The following is a 23,539-nucleotide window of genomic DNA, read 5'->3' as shown; positions in this document are numbered from 1 at the left end:
TTTGCTAATCTGACTTTGGTATCCTAAAATAGGAAAAGTTTACTGAATGTGTGTGCTTGTGTGTAATAATTATTTGATTGACGCATTTGATGATTCTTAGTGATGATTTGTTAGAGTCACTAACCAGGCTTGTTAATAGCTAGTTGTGCTTGCAATGTTACATGTAAGTCTTGAATATACATGTACTGTAAAATCAGAAATTTTTGCGTGCATGAAACTTTTGCGAGAAGCCAAGATTCATGTAAGTGTTTGTCTACACAATGCATTGAATGCCAGTGGCGATTTGCGAAAGTTGAATGCGTAAAACGTTTCTGGTTTTTCAATACACTTTAAAATTTCATCAGGTACAAATGTAATTCACAAAACTGCAATGTGTTTGAAAGTTTTGCTGTAAAAATAGTTGTGATGAATTGATGATAGTGATGAATCTTGGACACAAACTCAAGTCTGGTGAACTTATACATGATTGCTGTAAATGCCAATGGGATTCAGAAAGTTTTATGGTGATACTCTGTAAGACATACCAAACAATACCTTTTACAAGGTGTATACATTGTAGCATAGCTGGGCCGTGGTGACTCTAATTGTTTCAAACACAAACAGCCATTGCATTTAGTTATGGCTTCAAAGCTTGTTTTATATTGAAAGGACTGAAAACCTCTATGTGTGAAAACAATAATTGAGCAATTTTGGACAAAATCGCTTGAAATTTGTGTTGAATTTATATTTGTTATGTACAAACCTTTGTAATGATGAATTTAATCAGCTGTTTGTCAATTGCAGAGAAAACTAACAAAGCATCCATAAAGAACACATCTTCCATAATGGATGCTGCTGGCTTGGACGTGTGCATGTATCACATCTTAGTGATCATGTTTTTGGTTGTTCGATAATCATAATTTTGGTCTCAAAAGTGATTCTACTATTTGTATAATATTTTTATAGCCTCGTTATGAGGTTGATGGTTTGTCATACTCTCCCATAGACTACAATATATCACAAAAGGAAAAGGAAATGTTTCACTGGTTTGATAGTGTTTTGCCATGATCATACACTGTTGTACACAGGGTCTACCTAAAACTATATACTCTTGTGACAGCCAATGTATGTGACAAAACCAACAATAAGCCATGTGCAGTGTTTAGCTACAAAGGGAAATCTGGGCCGGGAAGGTCATGCCCAATTTTGTTTGTCTGACTTTGTAATTTATGAGATGAGCTATACGTCTCTTCCTAGAAAATATTCGGAAGTCATGCACAGGGGAGTGGATAGAGTGTGTTTGAGCACTTTTTGCAGATTTTGCACTTGGTGTTTCTTCAAATCATAATGAGGCACAACAAAATGATATATTTTCCCATTTCCATTTGGGCAAGTATCCCATACCACTGTACTTTTTATAATAAGCACGAGGGCATGTATGGGTTTGTAGTGACTTGCATAATTCTGAATAATTCTGAACCAAAGAAGTGTTCATGTTATTAAATACAACAAGTACAATGTGGATATAAATGTTATGGTGCACAATGTATGCATGTTAATATCTTATTGTTACCTCCGCCAAGAGAGGAGGTTATGTTTTTGTTGCCGTTGATTTGTTTGTTAGTTAGTTAGTTTGTCTGTGTGCTAAATAACTCAAAAAGTAGTTAACGGATTAAGATAAAACTTGCAGGAAAGGATTAGAATGATACAAGTAACAGATGATTAAATTTTAGTAGTGATCCAAGAATTTTGGGGGAATTTATGAAGGATTTCTGATATTTTGGCAGGTAGGGTCAATGAACTTGGGAATTCAGGCTGCGGGTATTTAAGGTTTGCATGCACGCAATAAAGTGCGTGCTCTAGTTTCTGCTAGGGTGAGGCACGCCGTGCAGCTGAGGGTTTATGATGTAACAAAGGCTTCTATATTGGGAAATCGGGCGACTTTCAGCACACAATGTTATAACTACGGATGGGTGGAAATCACTGATATCTCTATGGAAGAACAAGATCAGTGGTGGAAATGAGCTGCATGCTTGGCGGAGATCTGCGCTCTCAGAGTGCTTCTCTAGTTTGTAAAATGTCACAATTATATTACATTGTATGTTGTGTAGGGTGGGTATATTGAAATTCATATATTTTCTCAAGGAACATCCCTTAAAGGCAATTTCCTTTTCTTTTTTTCATAAGAGAAAGGTCAGAATTCACAGTTACAGCAATTTGAATGTAGTCTGGATAAATCAAATTTTCAGTTGTGTAGTCTATGCAGGTGATAAATGTTATGTGCATTGTCAAGAGCATAATGTGCAAAGTACCTGTGTGCATATTTTGCACTTCATTTAATTCATGAATTTATGGATTTGATGTAATTTACCTGTGTGAATTCGGGCAAGTGACGTAAAATCAATTGTGACGTAATTATTATTGTGTATTACTAAGTGTATTTGTCCATAGCATTATAATAGCAATCATACGCAAGGTTCTGCTCTATTGTTTTCTTCAAGTTACAGTATTTATTCGTGTCAGTACATTGTATGTTTGTTTGTTTGCGGCATTATTTGAAGTTGCAGAAATCAATACCTCTTCAGTAATGTATTGATGAATACCATATGAGTACATGTTATTTTGCAGCCTGGTTCCTCTCTGTATTTCTTCTTCAACTTATGTATCAGAGGGTTTATGCTTTTGAAAGTGCAGAATTCAAGTCAGATAAGATCAAATCAAATCGATTCAAATCAATTCAAATCAGAGTTGCTTTGTTGTGTTACATACCATTCAGGTAGTAATCAAGACCAGCAGCGGTGGGATGGATGAGGAGGAGGTGAAGATCAAACAGGAGATCTACGCCGGATCCACCTCCGTGCCTGAGCTGCCCCCCAAGGTCGTCAGGATATTTGTCAGCTCCACGTTTGTTGGTGAGTTGGGATGACAATTGTAAGCGCTTGTTAGCATGTGATTCTTCCCATCATAATGGCAGTTTAGCCCATGGAGAGTTCAAAGTTTCCATCAAATTTACTTCAGTCTGCAAAAGAGCAAGATAGTTGATGACTTAAAACTTCAAGGAACACACATGTAATGGAGATTCTGTGAGTAGTGTACCCTTAAAGGGAAGATAAACCCCAAGAGCAATGTGGATTGAGTGAAAGCAGCAACATTAGTAGAACACATCAGTGAAAGTTTGAAGAAAATCGGACAATCGATGCAAAAGTTATGAATTTTTAAAGTTTTGGTGTTGGAACCGCTGGACGAGGAGACTACTAGAGGTTATGACGTATGGGTGGACAACAATACCAAGAAAATAAGAAGAAAATTCTACAAAAATCCATTTTTCATGAAAATTACAAATTCCATCAGCTTGATATTGACATATGTTCAGGGTAGCAATTATTCCCCCTGCTTTCTGAAAGAGGTTGGTCCATTGCTCTTTCATAATTCTAGAAAAGTGAATTTTTGTTGAATTTCCTTTATATTTTCTTTGTATTGTTGTCCACTCATACGTCATATCCTCTAGTAGTCTCCTCATCCAGCGGTTCCAACACCAAAACTTAAAAAATTCATAACTTTTGCATCGAGTGTCCGATTTTCCTCAAACTTTCACTGATGTGTTCTACTAATGTTGCTGCTTTCACTCAATCCACATTGCTTTTTGGGTTTACCTTCCCTTTAAATCAGACCATCTGTTCGTAAGTTTTTGCATTCTAAAAGTTATGGTTAAATTTGTGTGCTATGACTGTTTGATAAAGAAGGCAACAAGTCCAAGATGTTGCAGTATGAGTTGTGAGTGTGTGTGTGTGTGTGTGTATGTTTGTATATATTTATATTACTGTGTGTGTCTTTCAGATCGATTCAGTTCAAACCATATTTTCAGTTTTTCAACTTTTCAACAGTGCCCTGTTGCATATAACCTAATTCTATGGCAATCTCATGCTCAGACTAACCGTTACTTTGGTCCGCTGTTCCCTTTTGGGTGAAATTTGCAGTCAGAGTTGAACTTCTCAGATTAAACAGAAAGTGTTCTCATTCATGTTGTAGATGCGGAGGCAGAGAGGAACGTCCTGCTGAACGAGGTCAACAACACCCTCTGGTGGTGGTGCAAGCACAATGACCTGGACTTCCAGCTGGTGGATATGCGGTGGGGGGTGCGGGACGAGGCGTCCACCGACCACGCCACCACGCAGATCTGCCTGCGGGAGATCCAGAAGTGTCAGCGGATCTCCATGGGCCCAAACTTTCTGGTGAGTTGTCTGTCAGGAGTGCAGTAGATGGAGTAGTTCTCGACATTGTATCTTCACACGTTTGACCCAACATTTCAAGGTCTGCTTTGTAATGGAATCGGATCGTGCCAAGTTTAAGCTCAAACTGGACAAATTGTTGAAGGATACTCTATCTTTAGACCTTAAATGGGAGCAAGTTACATTTGTTAATAGTATTTTAATGATGTTGGCAAATTTCTGTGTGTTTATGTGAGGATTTGACAGTTAGTAGCTTATTAATTTTTTGTAAGCTATGTTGAGAAAACATGTATGGGTAAGCCTGATTGTGGCTGAGGGAAGAGGGTGGTTCACATGCAGATGTTTCCTTCAAGATGGTGTACATAGAAATCTCCTGAGGGATGTTTGTCATCAAAAGCTCCGATGATGTTTAGAGCACTTTGCGAGAGACATTAGCAAAAACTAAGCTTGCAGTGTAACATAAAATGCAGGAGTGTCTTGCACAATTCATGCATACATTGTACATGTATAATGTATTGATGCAACGATCAGCGATTCTACAATCTTCATTTATTGGGTGCCTTGCCTCTCAGTTCCTGCTGGGACAGCGATACGGATACTGCCCTCTGCCGGCAACCATCAAAGCATCCACGTATGGACTCCTCGAAGAGCACGTCACCGACGAGAGCAACATCGCCCTCCTGTCGTCATGGTACCTCAGGGATGATAACTCGGTGCCTCCGGTCTTTGTCCTCCAGCCCATCTCGGAGGATGCGAGGGAGCGATGGTCGGACATTTCGGAGCAGCTGGGTGCGATCCTGAGGAGGGCAGCTATGGAGGCGGAGCAGGGTGGAAAGATAACATCGATTGAGAAGCACTCTTTCTTTACATCAGGTGTGTACGGGTTAATTACAACCATTCTCCTGGGCAATCCGACAGATACTGTACAAACTGAAGATAGCTTGAATGGAATCACAAGCCATGGCTCTTTGTATAGTGCAAGATACAACTGATGACCATAGACACTTTGAGCATTTTATTGTACTCTCTGGTCCAAATGAGTTTCTTCCTCTCTTATTGCATGTTGTTCCTGGCTTATTCTGTTTGCTAACTATTGTCAGGCAGTTTGGGAGGACCCTAGGGGGTTGATATGAATTGTCCATTTTCCAGTGCGTTTATGTGTGTCATGGACCCTGTTAAGTCTTTGCAATAAATGAAATAAGGGTATGAAAGTGTTGATTGTGACCATGTTCAGTACAACATAATGCGAGTTTGTGTATTGTTTTCTTTAAAATTAGTCCATTAACTGTCATTTCTTATTTGTTGTGTAAATGTGTTTGTTTGTGTTGATTTCAGTGACAGAACTTGAGATCAGAGAAGCTCTAGAGTCCGGTCATCCAAGTCAGCACTGCATGGGTGTGACGAGATTCTTCACAGATCTTGAACAGCACCTTGGAGAGAGAAATGCCAGAAAGTGAGTGTGAGATGGAACTGAATCAGAATGCAAAAGGGGAAAGGATTGTGCCTTGTGCTAACCCACAGCTTTATTTTGAGAAGAATAGTTCTTCAAAGAATCATTCTAAGGTATTGAGCAAAGGATAATGAATTACCTCTTTCTTTTCTGTCATGACATGCAATAGACCTCAATTTGAATATGCAATTGGAAACTTTAGGATTGATTGTAAGAAGTGGTGTATGCTTCATGGATGTAGATTGATGTCTGAGTAGCAGTTTTATTGTAAACATGTGGCTTAGCACTCTTAATTGTTTCCAATTTGTAAACTTTCATTTCATTCCTTTCATTTTGAAGATATCATTTTAACTTGAAACTGAAAACGTCAAATTTAACTGTTTAGGGATAGGTCAGACGACTGTGGAATTGCTCTGTGTAGTCTGAAATATATATTCCCATGATTGAGAGTCTTTTGTAATCTGTTTGGCGATGAATTTCCTTGGCCCAGATTCTGTGACATGTCTGCTGATGGCAAAATCCGAACTGATGAACAAGTCCTTCTGTCAGACCTCAAAAAGAACTATGTGCTTAATCGTCTGGATGCACAAAACGTACACCACTTTGACGTGAGATGGTCTTCCAAGGGGATTGACCCTGCCAACAGCAACCACAGAGCCTACCTCGATCAGTTTGCCGCCGCCATCACAAACAACACTATTGACCTCATCAAAACGGCACAGAGCACGTACAAGCACTACGCGCTCGGCAAGGACGAGCTCTTCCTCGAGGTCGCCCACCACGCGCAATTCTGCCGCGACAAGTGCGCCAACTTCCAGGGCTGCGATGACATCATCGGTGCCATCTTTGAGAAGATCAGAGACGACACCCTCCAGAAGCCGGTCGCCATACACGGCCCCTCCGGTAGCGGGAAGACCTCCATCATGGCAATGGTGCAGCAGAACGCGACAAAGCGGCTTGACTTCCCGTGCGTGGTCATCGCGCGGTTCCTCGGCACCACCTCGCAGAGCTCCACCATCATCAACGTCCTCCTCTCCATCTCCCGGCAGATCTGCGCGGCCTTCCAGCTGCCGGACACCAGCGAGACCGTCAAGAGGACCCCCAAGGAGATGTTTCCCTACTTCCATTCACTCCTTCACCACGTGTCTTCCACATCGGACCGTCACCTCCTGGTCATGTTTGACTCCCTGGACCAGCTGGAGAGTGTGCATGGGGCTCACAGGTACTTCACTCTATTCCATCTGTACTCTTCCAGAGGATATAGTTTCTGTCACTATGACGACCATCAATACTTTTAGTGTTGATATACAGACACTTTTGGTTTTAAACAACCAGTGTGTGAAAATGGAAATTGCAATTGTCAGCTTTGGACACACACAAAAAAAAAAAAAGCTAATGATCAAGGAGTAAGTTATCAAATTTCTATTGAAGAAGCTCAGACAAATTAAGACATATCCAAAAATATCTTAAAAGTTTCCTCTCTGGACAAGAAGGTCCAAGGTCCCCATCACTTGATACATGGAGATGTTATACTATCAATCCAGCCAGGGTGTCATATCTTCGATGCTCTTCATATATTTCAGTCTGTCATGCAATCACTCATCTTTTTGTGTACTCTCTCATCTATGTCTGGCAAGATGTCTGTGGCTACCCCGCAATCTGCCGCCCAAGATCCACATTGTGGTCTCCACCCTCCCGGACATGTATGGCATCCTCCAGAAGCTGGAGCAGCTGCTAGGCAACCAGGACTGCTTCCTCCCAGTGGAGCCGTTATCTGAGGGCACCGGGGATGAGATCATGCACAACTGGATGAGGGGCATCAAGAGAGGAGTCACAGATGAGCAGAACAACATCCTGAAGAGAGGTAGGTACTCAGTAATGATTTGTGCCCATAGATGTGGAGATGTTTTCGATAGTGTAGGGTTCTTGCAACCAGTAACCAAGAAAATGTATTTGCCTGCATCGCACAGTATCAATGGCAGATTTTGCTCATGTGGCAACAAGTGTGAACACCTCTTGCCAATCAGGCAAGCAAATGCAACACATGGGGCCAAATTTATGAAGGTGGTTTAAATTTAGTCCATGGTTTCCATTTTTGGACCATGGACTAAAATATTAATGATTGAAATAGGCCGTATCAATGCGCTTTTGTAACTGGACGTCTGTTGGCATACTCAATCGGTCAATCATATTTATGCAGAAGAAATTTGCATAAACAATGATTTGAATTTAAACCACCTTATGTGAATTTGGACCATGGTATTTAAAAAAGAAAAAACATATAGAAAGCTATATTGCTCTTAAAATGTGAATAAACGCCAGCCCTTCGTACAGGTAAACCAACAGCTTGACAGGCTTATCCTAAGATAAAGTACACATACTTTGTTTTTATGCAGCAGAAATACCAAGTACCACAGATAAGTAAGCTTGTCACAGTAGACATATATGGGATAGATCTTTGTCTGGCAAAGGGAGGATGAACAAGGTTCACTGCATATTCAGAGTCGGATAAGAGTTTGGTGTAGAATGAAATTAGAAGGTGACGCCATTGTGGAGATGACGTGTGTCTTCCATCACAGCATGACGGTGATTCTGTTTCCCTTCCGATATCCAGCTTTCCTGCAGTGCCCCCAGCCCTTGTTCCTCAAGCTCCTATTCGAGGAGGCTCGCCGCTGGAAGTCCTACACTGTAGTGAGGGAGGAGGATCTAGCCGTGACGGTCAGGGCAGCCATCTGGAAGCTCTTCGAGCGGCTGGAGAGGATGTATGGCCGCTGCCTTGTTTCTCATGCTCTTGGATACATCACAGCAGCTAGGTGAGAACTAGGGTGTGAGATAGTGTTGTTTGCATTTGGAATGGCCTTCACACAACTGTGGTTTCAGCTCCATCTCTTGAGACCTTTCGGAGCAGTTTGAAACCACTTACACTCCGATAACCCTCATACTAAGGATTTTTTTTTACTTGCACCATTAAGTTTATCTTCTTGCACCAGATGTGATGTTTGTTCCTGTAGTCACACCTATAGCACCCAGTACGACAATACTCTTTGAGAGTGATATACTTATTGGAAGAAGAAGAAGATAATTAGATGAAATTTTTCATATTTCTCAATCGTTTTGTTTTTATATTGCTCCTATTGGTGACTCTTATTACAAGAACAGCATATGTAATTATGCGCAATGCCTAAGGCAGGGCTCAACATTTAATGGTGGTTGCCACCAGGGCTGTAAAAATTTGATGTTTGGCCACCAAAAATTAATTTTGTGTCACCAAACTTCCGAAAAGGCAAAACTTGGGTTTTGTATTTGCATTGATATGCAGAGAAAGTGGCTTGATCCTTTGCTATTTGATATTGTAGAATAATGGCACTGGGGGATGTGTGCCTTTTTATCTCTTATGATATGACCATGTAGTTGCTTTCATTAATGTGTTCTGATTACGTAACACCAAGTAAAATTCTTCTCCCCCCCCCCCTATCCATCCCTGGCAGGAGTGGGTTGGCAGAGGCTGAGCTGGAGGACATCCTGTCCATCGACGACGACGTCCTGGACGAGATCTACCAGTACTGGTCGCCGGTCGACCCGACCACGGTGAGGATTCCGTCCCTGCTCTGGACACGGCTCAAGTACGAGCTTGAGGAGTATCTGGTGGAGAGGCAGGCTGACGGGAGGGCTGTGATGGTCCTCTACCACAGGTAGGGAGGCTTGGTGGCTCTCACCCATTCCTACAGTCTGGTGGACAAGCAATAGAGGGAGAAAATCATTTATTTCTGGTTTGTCAAATAGGCAACATCATCAAAGTGAATGTTGATTTTATATGGTTTTATTTTGTTTTTCAGAGTTATGACCAATAGGATATAGTCAAATCAGTTAGCAGAACTGAAAAATGCTTCTCTTTGTCCTATGGGATGTTTTATTGTCGAATTTTATTATTTGATTTCCTGTGAAATTTGATTATTGTTATATGAAGCATCGAAATCAGTGCAGGATTTCCGTCATGTTGTATTATTCCCTACACCCAGACATTAACTCAATTACCGTATGATGTTTGTGATCCTTCCAAAGGCAATTCAAAGAAGCTGCCCAAGCCAGATATCTGAATGACCCGGAGACTGCCAGAGAGCGCTATAGGATTCTGTCAGATTTCTTTCAGGCGAGATGGTGCGACACCCCAAAGGTAAGCACAAATTTGTATTTAACTTTCAAGCACTCGTTCAAAAAACGAATGTTGCATCGTGGATTGAATGAAATGCTGTTATTTGTGCTTGTGGAATTTGTTGATGCAATGCAGTTGAATAAATGCAACACAGTTGAAAGGATCAGGAAGTATAAAAGAATTTTGAGACATTTCTGGTCTTGCACCATTTTTATCTAAAGTTTCCGTGAGCAATTTTTTGCAGTTGCATCTAAAACCCGTTGCTGTATTCAGATGTGTAAGAGTACATGTGCATCATTACCTATTATGCTCAATTTTCTCTGCACCCTGCAGACCCTGATTCTGACCCAGAGGAACGAAGTCCTCCAGGCGTACCGCAAGGTGGCTTCCCAGCCGCTCCGCTTCGACAGGGAGTTCAACCGTCGGAAGATCAGCGAGCTGCCCTACTGCCTGCTCTTTGCCCAAGACATCCCCAGGTTCATCGAGGTAGGGATAAAATGCATGCTATAGCCCTTCTATTCCTCATTGCTTCACTCTGTTAGGATTTCCTTTTTTAAGCTCTTACACTAAACTTGCAAATTTTCCCGAGAAATGGCTTATGACTTGGTGGGAACACTGTCCACATGACATTCAAGTGTCCACTAGCACCATCACAGAGCAAAATATGATTTCCCTTCTCAGAGTAGTTTATGACATTTGCCGAGAACTTCAGGTATTTCTTCTGGCATCTTTGCTGGATAAATTTTTCTGACAATTCTTTAACAGTTACCAGAAAGTTAATTCATATTAAAAGAGTACAGTCATACTTGATAGTGTTGGAGAGGTGTGTGTTTGTGGTAAACATATTTTGCAGTGATGGACGAGAACTTGACTCAAATATTTCGTGCCTTTCAAGGTCAATTATCTTTTCTGCATTCAGGCCCTGTTGCCACAGTCATCAATGGAAGAGGTTGTAATGCAAGATTTTCATTTACTGCGACAAAAAAGTGCGATGAACGAAAGAAAGTTTTGAATTCATTGTCAGTGGTTCTCCTTTGCCTCTACAGCAAACGTTTGGTAACTTTGAGTTCCTGCACACCTGCTTCCTGGCCAACTCCACCCAGTACCTGATTGAGGAGCTGTCGTGGGTACTGACCCACCCGTCCATCCTGGGGCCTGACCTGCACTCCCAGCTGGCTCTTCTGCAAGACACACTCAGGTATGTGGCACCGCATGGCAGTTCCCCACCCATACTGGACTCCTGTTAATGCATAAATATTGTAATTACTGTAAAAGTGGATATTTTCGCGCGACTAATTTTTCGCGCTCGGCGGGGTTAGAAGAGTTTCGCGTGTTTTTAATTCCACGGAATCAAAACGTCAACTACTGGAACATATGGCAAGCAAAAATATTCGCGTGCTTTTATTTTCGCGCTAGTTTCTGGTTGCGCGAAATGCGCAAAAATTTCCACTTTTACAGTATACAAAAAAAATACACTGATTTTTGCAGACTTTGTACTGCTTTTGGCAAGAAAAGATATTTTCTGTGCTTATTTTGAACAGGTTGAATTGTGCTGTTGGTCAGCTGATAATTAGTACTGCAGTGATAGCACATGGTGTGCATGAGCATGTATTTGTATGTGTCCTGTGATTGTAGTGTTCATTTACAAAAATTCTTTGTGCATGTGCATCTTTGTAGCTTTCTGTGCAGGCCTTACACTCAAATGGATTGTTAGAAAGTATTATACGGTGATTTTCATCCATGGAAATGTCAAATCAATTCAGTCTTTTCATTTGTGCATAGGATGAAAATGTACAAGCAAGCAATCACAGAGAGCTAACTGAAGAACACCCAAATATATTTTCAGCCGCTTAGTGGAAAAATTTAGTAGTGCAAAAATTAGGACTTTTACTGTAAGCTTTCTTGACACTCTTTTCCCTTGGAAGAGCTAACCAGAGTTCTTTTTGTTTTTCAATAATGTTTTTATGACAGAGACCATGTTGTGCTTATACCAATGAAAGCATGGAGTATGTGCAGGTAGTGGAAGGGCTGACACCTTAGTCCTGTATCAAAGGACTTTAAAGTGTATCTGTACCCAGAAATTTAGTTTTCTGACATTGTAGGTTATTGTACTGGTAATATCCCAATGAAATATAAGAGTGCAACATAACTCACATACAGAGATACAGCAATATATAAAGAGACATAGAGCCATCTCTAAAATGCCAAAAATTACATGCGCCTTGATCTAAGAGTAGTCTTCTGGCCTTATCGACTGCATTGGATTGCGTAGTTAGATAATTTTCTGTACGATCAGTGTACTACGATACTCTCGAAACACGCAAACGCACGCAAATGTCCACGCCATGTACGCAGCTAGGTTGGTGCTACCGCGCCGCGCCGGGTCACTGACCAGGCAGCTATGGCAGCCTCTACTCATGCGGATGCATGTGGCTCGATGAGGCGATACCGATAGACAGTATTCGATATAGCTGTGTGCAGACAGAGGCAAACGAAGGAAACGTGCACACACCGATGGTGGACGCGCGGCTACTATTTTCAGATCTGGCTACCATTGCAGCGCGCACTAGTGTGTGCTGATTTAATAAAAGTAATATTTCACAGTTTTGGGCATTTTTTGTGATTGGATAAAATTTTCTCTAGAGTTCTTAGGACATGCTCTCACACCTCTCAAATTTGAATTTTAGGGGAGAGATTCCCTTTAATTCTTTATACTAGTAGTCACTTTTCCTGCTTTCCTGTAGGTTGGCCAAACCCACCCTGGAGTTCAAGAACAACCTCCAGCCCCTCGCCGTAGAGCTCCTGGGTCGCCTCAGCAACTTCGCCACCCAGTACCCGTCCCTGATCGGTCGCCTGGTGTCCGGGTGCCACCAGTGGTGCCGGGAGAGCAGCCAGCCCTACCTGGTTCCACAGATCAGCTGTTTCCCCACCCCTGGAGGTCCCCTCCGCACCACGCTCATTGGGCATGCAGGTGAGAATGCTCTCAAGGGAATACACATGTGTTTCCAGTATGTTGGGGAGTGAAAGACACATTAACCCATACAGTTCTGGAGGAAATTAACTGCTGCAAAAATTATAATCTCAGCTTCATCAAATTGGCAACACTGACTTTACTGTAGAAAGATTAGATGGTGGTATTAAGTTCATTTCATCTGCACAAAATTAGAGTTATCAGATTGACAGAGAAACAAGCAGTCTAGTCTGTTAAATATATTGCCAATTTAAGTATCATTGATATGATACCAATTGAAAAATTTGTCATCAATTTAGCAATTAAGATGTGCGTGCTTGCAATTAACATATTGTGAACAATTTCTGGATTCCGTTATGATACTCAGGCAACATCTTTAATCTGGCGATAAGCAACGACGGCAAGTTCCTGGCGACGTCGGACCAGGAGGGGACCATGTACATCTGGGAGCTGGGTCTGGATGAGCTAATGCACTCACTAAGAGACCCAATGGGTAAGAGTCTTGCCGTTTACCGTGAGTGAAAAGTTTCAAATTTAGGGTAATGGTTGTAATGGAGCATTTACATGCTGTGCAAACTTTTTGCTTTTTAATGTCTGTGCCATTGTACTGCCTCGGTGAAGATTTTCACATAGTTCTGTCTATGCACCTTCGGTTTCCCCATTTTCAGGTGGAGCAGTCGATCAGGTGATCTTCTCAGCAGACAACAGGTGGATTGTGGGATGGATACGGGACTCGGCGACCCTCCAGGTCTGGAGTATGCAGAGTGGTGATCCCATGTCGAGGATGTCTGTTTGCGAGGGGACTGGGGACTCTAACAAGGAGAAAGGGCACCAGGCTTCAATTGCTCTGACCAGTAACTCGCAGACCATCGTGTGTGGTGTGTCTGACAAAATTAAGGTGACTTGGAAAGCTTGGGGAAGTTTGAGGGGGAATTCCGGAACAGTTGAAAGTCAGTCTGATAATAAAGAGTAAAATTTTATAACCGCAACATTGAAACTTTGATCAAAATTAGATGAAAATTAAGGAATTTATGAAAAAGTGTTACTAACAACAGTTCTCAAACTGTTGATGTGATTATGCAAATGAAAGAGTTGATGATGTCATCACCTCACAACTTGCCATATACTTTGTACATAACATCCTTAAATTTTTTTCTTTTTTTTTTGTCAATTCGAATTATGCTCCAGTCTCAAATTCTAATATATCTGTCTGGTAGTTATTCTAAAGTAATTCTGCCAGGAATACCATAATGTTTTACTTTTTTTATAGCAGAAATAATGATTTTTGTCAATTTTTTGTACAGGATCCATATAAAATTGTTAGAATATGACATCAGCTCACTCAGTTGCATATTCATATCAACTGTTCATGAACCATTTTACAGAAATTTGGGAAACTCGACAGTGTCATAGTAAGTTATTCAAACTTTGTAGTCCGTCATATCCTTATCCATGTTGTTGCTTTAATACTGGAACACTCTGTCAGTTGCAGTTGTTTCTTTAATCTATTTTTTTAATACCTACAATGTAACTGTTCTGCCAAATGGTGAAGATTACAATAAAGATTTAGATCCGTGGAAGTATTACTCATTTACATTATGGGGCGTCGTTGCCCAATTCTTTCTTTTTTTCACTTCTGGAAACATTGCTTCAGATTTTAACAAGGAATGCTTTTCTTCATGCCTTACTTTTAGATGTTTTCAATCCAGTCTGGATCATGCTATCGCACACTGGCCATTTCTAACGGGCCAATCAAGGGACTCTGCCTATCCCACGGAGACAAATTTGTCCACGTCATGACTGAGAAGGCCAGCTGCTTGACCTATGACCTCGACACCTTTGACCTGGTGTCCGACCTTTCACCTCATGAGGGGCAGGTGACCTGTTTTGCCAGCACGGAGAGTGGTCAGATGGCCTGGGGTCAAAAAGATGGGACATTTGTAAGTTGGAGTCATGTCAGTGGCAGAGTGTTCTATACTTCAACCATGTATGTGGGGAAAAATTCAGGATTGGATGTTGGTTTGTTTAAATTACCAAAATGATCCCCTTGTGTGAAAGCTAGCCTGTACCTGGATTACGCACACTCCTTTTTCACCTCTACCTCTTTTAGAACGTATCACATTTAGGTCATGAGTTTTTCTCGGTCATCTTTCAGAAGTATTTTGCTTTTAAATTTCCTGAAGAAAAATGTTCCTCCTAGAGAAAGTTGCTTTGAAACAAAGCAGTTTGAAAGCACACACAGTAAACAGGCACAAAGAAGACATTATAATAGTGACGTTTCCATGACATTTGCTCCTATGACAATTGCCCCCATGAAATATTTGCATGCTAAAGCCAAACATAATTTCTACCCACAAACATAACTCTGACCCTAATCCTAAACCTCACATCAAACTAAACCTAAAACCCTATCACAACCATAACCCTAACCATAAGTCCTTGGAGAAAATAAGTCCAGAGCAATTATCACTGGAGCAAATGTCGTGTCACCAATGATGACAGCATAAGTAAACTTAATCAATATCTGCAAATGAGCATTGTCAGTGTGTATGTCAGTTTTGATGTCCACAACTAGATGATTACAGAATCATCAACGACATTAACTCATTTAATAATGAAACTACCAAACGTGACAGCAACAGATTAAACATTTTTTGTTACAATTCTCTGCAGTGCTATGTTCGCCCTGACGACCAAGAGAACAACAGATGGAATGTCCATCTGGCGGAGAAGGTCCCTGGTGACACAGTCACTTGTCTGTGCATCAAAGAAGAGTTAAACCTGGTGATAGTGGCTGCTGACAAAATAATCTATGTCTGGGACTGCATCACAAAGAAAGTGAAGCATGAGCTGAGAGGTATGTCAACTACATTTTATCCATTGAGAATGGAAATGGAAAATCACGATGTAGAAATTCCATTGAATTGTTCCCCATTTGTTTTCTCAATTAATATTCAGTTTACTACAGAGAGAGAGAAAAAAAAAATCAGATTTTAAGGCTTGTTGAAATAGTTTTGAGCATAGGCAGGAAAGTGTATCAGCCTCATGAGTAAGAAAACCTGTGCATTTGTATGAATTCTGAAATTGTCTTCTAAGAAATATCTGTGAAACACCAGCATGAATATCATAGTCAATTATTGTTTGGTTCTTGGTGAGTGTCTGTCTATATTGACTTCATGTTGTGGTGATGTGGTTAAGTATTCGTCATTGTACAACATACCAGTATTTCAGTTTATTTAGAAAATGCTACCAGTCACCAAGAATAAATACTGAATAAGTTGATGTTTATGTTGACTTGGATCTCTTCACAAGCTCTTACAGTTTGTGCATACACAGTGAAGTGAAGAAATTTTGTTGCAGCTCACACTGATGCGGCATTTCTCTGACTCCAATGTTTCTGCTGTCACCAGGTCACGATGAGTGTGTGAGCTGTATGCGGGTAACCCGAGGCAACAAATTCCTAGTGTCCGGGGGCAACGACGATGTGATTATGGTGTGGGACCTGTCCCAGGGCTTCAGGATTGGCATGCTGGAGGGCCAGCAGACAGACATCTCCATCCTCATTTACCATGGCAACTTCATCGCCTCCGCCTCTTTTGTCTCACCCTACATCAAGCTCTGGGACATATCGCCCAAGTATCTCTCCCAGCAGCAGCACAAGTTCGTCGACAAGCGGGGCGTGGCCGCCATCACCGGAGACTACAAGTATGTCATCCACCAGGACAATGTCGCCCAATCCAAGATCTGCGTGTGGGAGACCTCGACGGGAAGTGGTCGCGCAGTGGAAGTCTGCAGCTGCAATAGTGCGGTCTCCGCCTTTACCGTCACCAACTCGGGCAAGTGCGTCGCCGTCGGATGCGAGGATGGGAGTGTTGTTGTGTATGACATCGCCTCACAGAAAGTTTTGGGTTCGGCCCGCACCACAGAGAGTAAGGTCACTGCGATCTTTCTGCCAGCGGGCGACCGCGTCATGGTGGTGGCGCACATCGACAACACGATCGCCATCCTGGCATTTAATTCGCTGAAGGTGCAGCGCCAGCACCAGGTGGACGTGAAGGGGAGCCTATCGCATGTCTGCATCACGCCGCGGGACGCACTGGTGATGGCCAGCGATGCGGGCCTGGTCTACGTGAAGCTGTCGGCTTCCAGCGAGCTGATCAAGCTGGAGGGGAATCAGAGCCGTGTGAACTGCCTGGCCGTCAGCCCAGACGAGCAGCAGCTGGCCTGTGGTATGGAGGAGGCCAATGCACTCGTCTGGGATCTGCAGCTGACAAGAGCTGACCTCCAGATCAAAGTAAGACAACATAAGCCCAATTCAAAATGACTGTAAAACAAGAAATTTTCTTATGCACGAAACTTGCAAATTTCATGGGATCCCAGTCTTTATGAAATTATTAAAAATGCAAGCAAAAGTTTTTGTCTACGCATTATATTGAAATGCCAGTGGCAGTTCACAAAAGTTTTATGCCGTAAAAAAGGCAGTTGAGTCTGATTCATGAAAGTTTCATGCCACAAATATTTCTGGCTTTACAGTAATCAAATTCTGGTTGGAGATTTATGTTAATGAGCTTAATCATTGCTCTTTACACGGGCCACTATTTCCTGATGTATTAAGGGAGAATTCAAGTAGACAGACATTTTGGTATTTGTAGTGTTTCTGTCATGAGTGCAACTTTGTATTCAACACAGTAACCAGATTGCAAAATATAAGCATTTAGGTTTGTACTACTGCTGTTGAAGAAATTGAATCTTTTTATTACATTTTGTTACCTTTATGAAGATTTGTTTTGAAAGGCAGCATTTATGGTAGTATTCCAGATGTTAATCTGTAGTTCATTCTTGTTGCATGAATTTGTTGGAAAGAGGTTTTGTTTATCTTGAATCATAAGCAATAACATGCAAAAGCTCTAGTGCATAAATAGTTATGCTTCAGCACTAATATTGAATCTGAAATAAGTCGCTCAATGCTGGTTTCTGATCATTTAATGGTATTGGGAAATTCGATTTTAAATTTCATTTAGACATCCTGGATGTAATGTACTGAGGTGCAGGTGACATGAGAAAGAGAACAACTGGATGTACTAGATCAATATTTTTATTTGTGTCAACTTGCAGGCCAAGTCAGTGAATCATCTATGCTTCACCCTGGATAACACATACATCATTACAGCCGGGAATGACCGGGTAAGCATTGCCTAACAGTGTAATATATTGTAGAATGTGGCATTGGAGTCAATAGGGGGTGACACTAACGACGGTGTGTGAATGGTGAATGGTCACAAGTATATGGTACGAAATTGTGCTCAGGGTTAAAGATGAAATGCTCCATTCACGTTATTGGTCGAGAGCATCACAGCATTCATCAAGAGGGTGAAATCTTGTTCCATGGCATGAATACAGACCATTTACTGTTTGTCTTGCACAAAACCTTGTACAGTATGTTATGAAAACAGTCATGCTCTAAGCCAAGGACGGGTACATCAACAACCCTTTCTTGGCGCAAGGCGAATAAGAAACTGCCGGTTTGATAAATAGCCAGTGGGAGTAATGTACATGGTTGGAGACATTAGCATGTGCTATCTTTAAACTGCTTGATAGTGGTAGCAGGCTGGATAGCAAAGCGTGCCGTGGTTCATTCCTGAAAATGTGATATGTTGAGCAATTGACCAGATTGGTTGCAGGAATCTTGTTGTATAATATGGGCAAGAAAGTGCGACCCGGTGTTGAAAGGTTTGGCAGATTTCAACACAGTGGTTGCATTTACTGTGGTATCAGTAGCCCATCCCAGAGTTAAGTGGATTGTGTGTTTGTTTGTTTGTTTTTTATGCCTCCGCAACGAAGTGGCCGGAGGCATTATGTTTTCGGGTCGTCCGTCCGTCCGTCCGTCCGTCCGTCCGTACGTCCGTACGTCCCGTTTTGTTTTTGTCGATATCTCAAGAACCGTGTGGTGGTTTTACATCAAACTTGGTATGAGGGTATATCCTTGGCGGATAATACTTTGTGTGGATTTTAGGGTCACAGGGTCAAAGGTCAAAGGTCACAGGTTATTTTATGAAAAAAAAAATTGAAATTTCATGTTTTTCTCCATATCTCGCAAATGGTTCAAGGTATCTCCATGGAACTTAGTATATATGCTTGTACCGATGGGCAGTGATTATCTAGGGAAGTTTGGGGTCATGGGTCAAAGGTCAGAGGGTCAAAGGTCAAGGTCAACTCCTCAAAATATCACTACTTTCCTTAAAATGCAATATGCCTGAAGGGTTTTTTTTCTTTAAACTTGATGTATGGCATGTATTACCCAATATATATTTTTGGGGAAGTTTCTTGCCAAAAGGTCAAAGGTCAAAAGGTAAAAGGTCAAGTGAATGTGCTAAATTGCACTTTTTCCTCCATATCTCGAAAGTAACTCAAGGTATCATCATGAAACTTACATATTTACAGCATGCATGTTCAGCCTAACAGTGACTCTCTTTGGAACTGTGAGTTCAAAGGTCAAAGGCCAGATTTAGATAATGCTATTTTCCCATTTGATACTGGAATTATACTTTTTCTCAATACCTTGAAAATTACTCTATGCATAAACTTATAAAAGGGTCAAAAGTCAAGTAAAAATCATCAGTTCCCCCAAATACCTGCACTCTGACATTTTAATCATTCATCCAATTGAACCTAGTTCTAGGAAAGTGAACATTCAGCACATTTGTGTCAAACCTGTCATTTTAATATTTTGCCAATTGTGTGAAACTGTCATCACACATTGTCAAGACATTGTACTATAGACCTATTAGGAGAACCATGCATTATGGCGGAGGCATATCAGTAGCCGTAGCGATATATCTAGTTCTTTAATGGATCTGAGTAATCTTTGCAGGACAGCGTGCTCCACCATTTGCAGCTGTTCCCCTCAGTTTGTTGTTTGTATGTGTTCATTTCTAGTTGTTTTTTTTTATAATCTGAGAAAAATTGGCTCGCCCTTCAAACATTTTTCTGCCTGCTGTTACCTTGTTCATCTCTTCCCTGTGTACTTCCCGCAGTCCATCCACGTCTGGCACCGCAGCAACGGCAGCCATCTGCTGAAGACCTACGTCTACTCCAACCTGACCAGCCTGGCCGTCACAGAGGGCGCCCTGGTAGGTACCACCCTGATCGGTCAGGTCGTCGCCATGACGATCAAGGTCCGTAGGAGGGCTCTGAAGAGGCAGATGTCAAGAACTTGCGCCATCTTGTAGAATCTGCCGTACTGAGGGTTCCTTGGTAGGCACGTTGTGTTAAACACGGGTAATCGTCACGACAATCAAGGTTCCTTAATGGGCTTTGATAGACTGTAACTGAGTAAAGCTTGCTTCCTTTTGATAATGGGGAATACTGTGAGCTTAAACTTAATACTGTAACTTGTGCTTTCATGGAAATATTCAGGTCTTTTTGTAACATTTTTCAAAAATTCTTCCAAGCATTGGTGCAAGTGACAGCCTGTCTTCAGGGTGCCCTTCTGTCTGTCATTCTGTTTGTCTGTCTGTCTGTCTGTCCGTATCTCTGCCTGTCTGTCTGTCATATTCAATTCATGTTGCTTTGATGACTTGAGAATGACTTTATAGAGGTCATGATAAATTAATTGGATTACAATACCAAATGCGAACTGACTGCATTTGGTTGGTAATTTTCAAGCAGCCAATGCTTCTTGGAAGCAGAATGGGATGGATGTATGGCATTGGATGCAAAGGCATCTTAGATGTATAATCAAAGTAAATTATGTCCTTTTTTTGCTGTACTTTTGTTGCCTGAACCAGGTACAAAATTGCATATATGATACTTCAAATAATTGTTGTTTGTGATATACTTATCAGGGTAAGTCTTTCCAAAGTGCAAAACATGTTCATTGACTGTAATATTTTGTGATTAATGTGATGTGTATATATTTTCATATTTATACTACTTACCGTGATTGTAATACCATTTTGGATTTTAAGATTAGTTACTCGTAGTGAGAGTGATGGAATCATCCTCTGTATAAATGATGTTGTGTTATCTTACTGTGGAGTTGATATCACAGATCCCATGCCGTCTTCCATGACTTACATTGTACTTTTCACAAAGATGAGAAAGCACTACCTCTAATGACATGTGATGGATGAAACTGAAAGGTTCACCTTCCCAGGAAGTGAGGGAGTGCCTCATAGTGATAAGAGCAAGCCAGGCAAATTACGAGTGAATGAAGCCAGCTCATCCTGAGCAGTGTGTGCTGTTTAAATGTGAGGTGGTGATCCCTCAAGTGAAAGTTCTTGATAATTGCAGTCAGGCTCTCCTGAACTACCTCATTGCCCAGTGCCCAGTGTCTAGTAGATAATATACCCTGAGTCAATAATATGCACCTAACCATCAGCAATATACATGGATGCACATGGGGACATTTGTTTTGAGTGGCAGAACTTTAAAAGCAGGAACTATACATACAGCCTTAGACAGGTATTCCAAACCTGTGGCTCATAGTAGCTGATGGCGGAGATTACAAATATGCAGAAAATATCACATGTTATGATGACCCTGCCTGAAAAGGCAGAGAGTACTGCCCCGTATTTGTATTATCATTCAATGGAACGTGACTTGCTTTGCAATCATAGAATGTGACATTTATTGACAATCCCCGAGGGTGCAATACATATTAGAAATTAGTGTGTTTGCACTTTAAGCTGTGTAGTACAAAGGTTTAGGCAGTCAGAGCTTTAATGATATTTTCACTTTCTTTTTCAATTAGTACTTGTTGTGTGTCTAGGCTGACTTCTAATGGGAATGGAGCAGCCATGTCTTTGGAAATTGAAAATATTGTATAATTCTTTGTGATATTTAGGCTTGTGGATATTTATCAGTATTTAAAGGAAAAGATGATGAAAATTTGTTGTTTTGTCATTGGATAAATCCAATCTATGCATCAAAATGTCTTCCAGCCTTATCAAGGGAAAGTTAGTTAGAGTGTCTTTTTTTGTTTATGCGTTTTTGTTATAGATTTTATAGTAACCATTATTTGTTGATAGAAAGAAAAGCTCTGAAATAGACAAAGACCTGCTATAGGTTCAACTCTGATGGCTGGTTAGTGACAGGAATGTCTCTTTATTCAGTTCATGTTTACTCTATTTTCTTGGAAAACTAAGAATTACAGCTTAACGACCTTACACCGCCCAGCTTGAAGACCTCCTGGCATGTGAGAACATATTATTGAAAAAGAAGGGAAAAATATGCTTTATTTTCCAACTGTTACACGCAATCTGCAGATAAAGTGTGATGTGTAAAAGAAAGGGTTCCATGACATTTGCTCCTGCAACAATTGCTCCCATGAAATATCCGCACGCTGAGCCAAACATAAATTCTACCCACAAACATACATGTAACCCTACCCCTAAATCTAATCCTCATGTCAAATTAAACCGAAAAACTTATCACATCCCTAACCCTAACCCTAAGTCCTTGGAGAAAGTAAGACTGGAACAATTGTCACAGGATTAAATGTCATGTCACCCAAAGAAAATAATGCAAGAAAGATCGTGTACTTGAAATTGTGAGGCTGATGTATTATTTATGTATGATATTTGAAAATACTGTAATTGTGGTTTGTTTTAATTGGTTTTGTATGAAATGTTTGGATATCATAATTATTTTGTATCGTATATCCATCAGATTTTTCTCTAGATAATGATATGGAAGTATTTTGGGCCGATTGTGTTGCCAGAGAATACACATTTCATGCAGTTTTTCCTTCTATCTCTCTCTCTCCCTCTCTCTTTCCCTTTCGTGAACATGATAAGATGCATGATACTGTATATGTTATATATTTGTTTGTACACTTATGTTTTTATTTCTGTAAATTTTTGTGAGTTAACTATTCATATTTGTGAAATTAACACAATGTGAAAATATTGCCCCTCTGTGCCGGAATACAGTGTCTTATTGTCTCCAAAGGGGACATTTGCTATCTTTTCTCCTTATGAGGAGTAATACTTATTTCTCATTCTGTGGCCCTGATTCTCTACCATGAATTTACCCACATTGAATTACATTGGCTCACATGTTTGTGAAATACTGGTATGCTTGTGAAATATGTGGCCACATACAGTGTATGCAATACATGATTTGTCTTTCGCTGTTCGCGTCTTTCAAGAAAGTTCGATTATCTACTACTTCTATTAGAGTGCATTATCATTTCGACATTTATTGTGCACTGCCAAAGAGGAAAGTGTACAACACTTATTTTTCTGTAACATACGCCATTTTGCAACTCAATTATTATGTTGTCAATAGTGTGTATTAAATATCTGTGCAAGGCACTGCATTGTTTGTTTGTTTGTTTGGGGTTTTTTTGGTATGAATTTGAACTATTTTGTGAGAAATTGCCTATGAAATAGGAGCACATTTAGCATGTGTACATTTGTACCGAAGGTGCATTTTATTTTTCACTGTTTGGGACATTTGCTGTTTGATACTGTAGCAGGGTTTTCTCACTGGTATGTTGTACAGGTAGGCATTTCTATCGCATGTGTGCATGCATTTGAGTAGAAGATAAGGTGTTTGATGTGTAAACTAACACCTTGTAGTTTAATAGCAAGTGACATGACAAAAACAAATTGAGTTTAAAACATAATGCTTGTCAGAAATATCTTTTGTTTTGGAGCAAATTCACATCGTGTGTTACCTTAATCTGTTTTCTCTCCTACATGAAATGAATATGTATTTAGACTGAGCCTAGACCATGCTTAGACGTACACTTG

At 40.8% G+C, this 23,539-nt stretch overlaps 1 protein-coding gene across 1 annotated transcript; it reads left to right on the top strand.

Moving 5' to 3' along the window:
• The first annotated feature begins 824 nt into the window (after window positions 1–824).
• Window positions 825–20,055, top strand: LOC139728443 (NACHT domain- and WD repeat-containing protein 1-like). The gene is made up of 20 exons (XM_071639388.1): window positions 825–845; window positions 2,756–2,891; window positions 4,009–4,211; window positions 4,781–5,081; window positions 5,544–5,661; window positions 6,149–6,880; window positions 7,296–7,522; window positions 8,273–8,471; window positions 9,147–9,350; window positions 9,721–9,832; window positions 10,145–10,297; window positions 10,858–11,009; window positions 12,556–12,782; window positions 13,150–13,275; window positions 13,451–13,680; window positions 14,477–14,722; window positions 15,456–15,639; window positions 16,193–17,076; window positions 17,898–17,966; window positions 19,817–20,055. Exons 1-20 carry the CDS (start codon window positions 825–827, stop codon window positions 20,009–20,011), a joined length of 4,719 nt encoding a protein of 1,572 aa, XP_071495489.1. The 3' UTR covers window positions 20,012–20,055.
• Window positions 20,056–23,539: the final 3,484 nt, after the last annotated feature.

The sequence above is a fragment of the Diadema antillarum genome, unplaced genomic scaffold (assembly GCF_040938485.1).
Source record: "Diadema antillarum isolate AM-2024a unplaced genomic scaffold, OU_Dant_1.0 scf00000019, whole genome shotgun sequence".
NCBI classification, from domain to species: Eukaryota; Metazoa; Echinodermata; class Echinoidea; order Diadematoida; family Diadematidae; genus Diadema; species Diadema antillarum.
This window is presented reverse-complemented; position numbering and strand designations above follow the sequence as displayed.

Excerpts from the sequence above, each read along its gene's own strand:
- LOC139728443 (XM_071639388.1), top strand. The coding sequence starts at position 825 with ATGGATGCTGCTGGCTTGGAC. Across the intron at positions 6,881-7,295 it reads AGTGTGCATGGGGCTCACAG|ATGTCTGTGGCTACCCCGCA; the intron begins GTACTTCACTCT and ends ATGTCTGGCAAG. Across the intron at positions 7,523-8,272 it reads GAACAACATCCTGAAGAGAG|CTTTCCTGCAGTGCCCCCAG; the intron begins GTAGGTACTCAG and ends TCCGATATCCAG.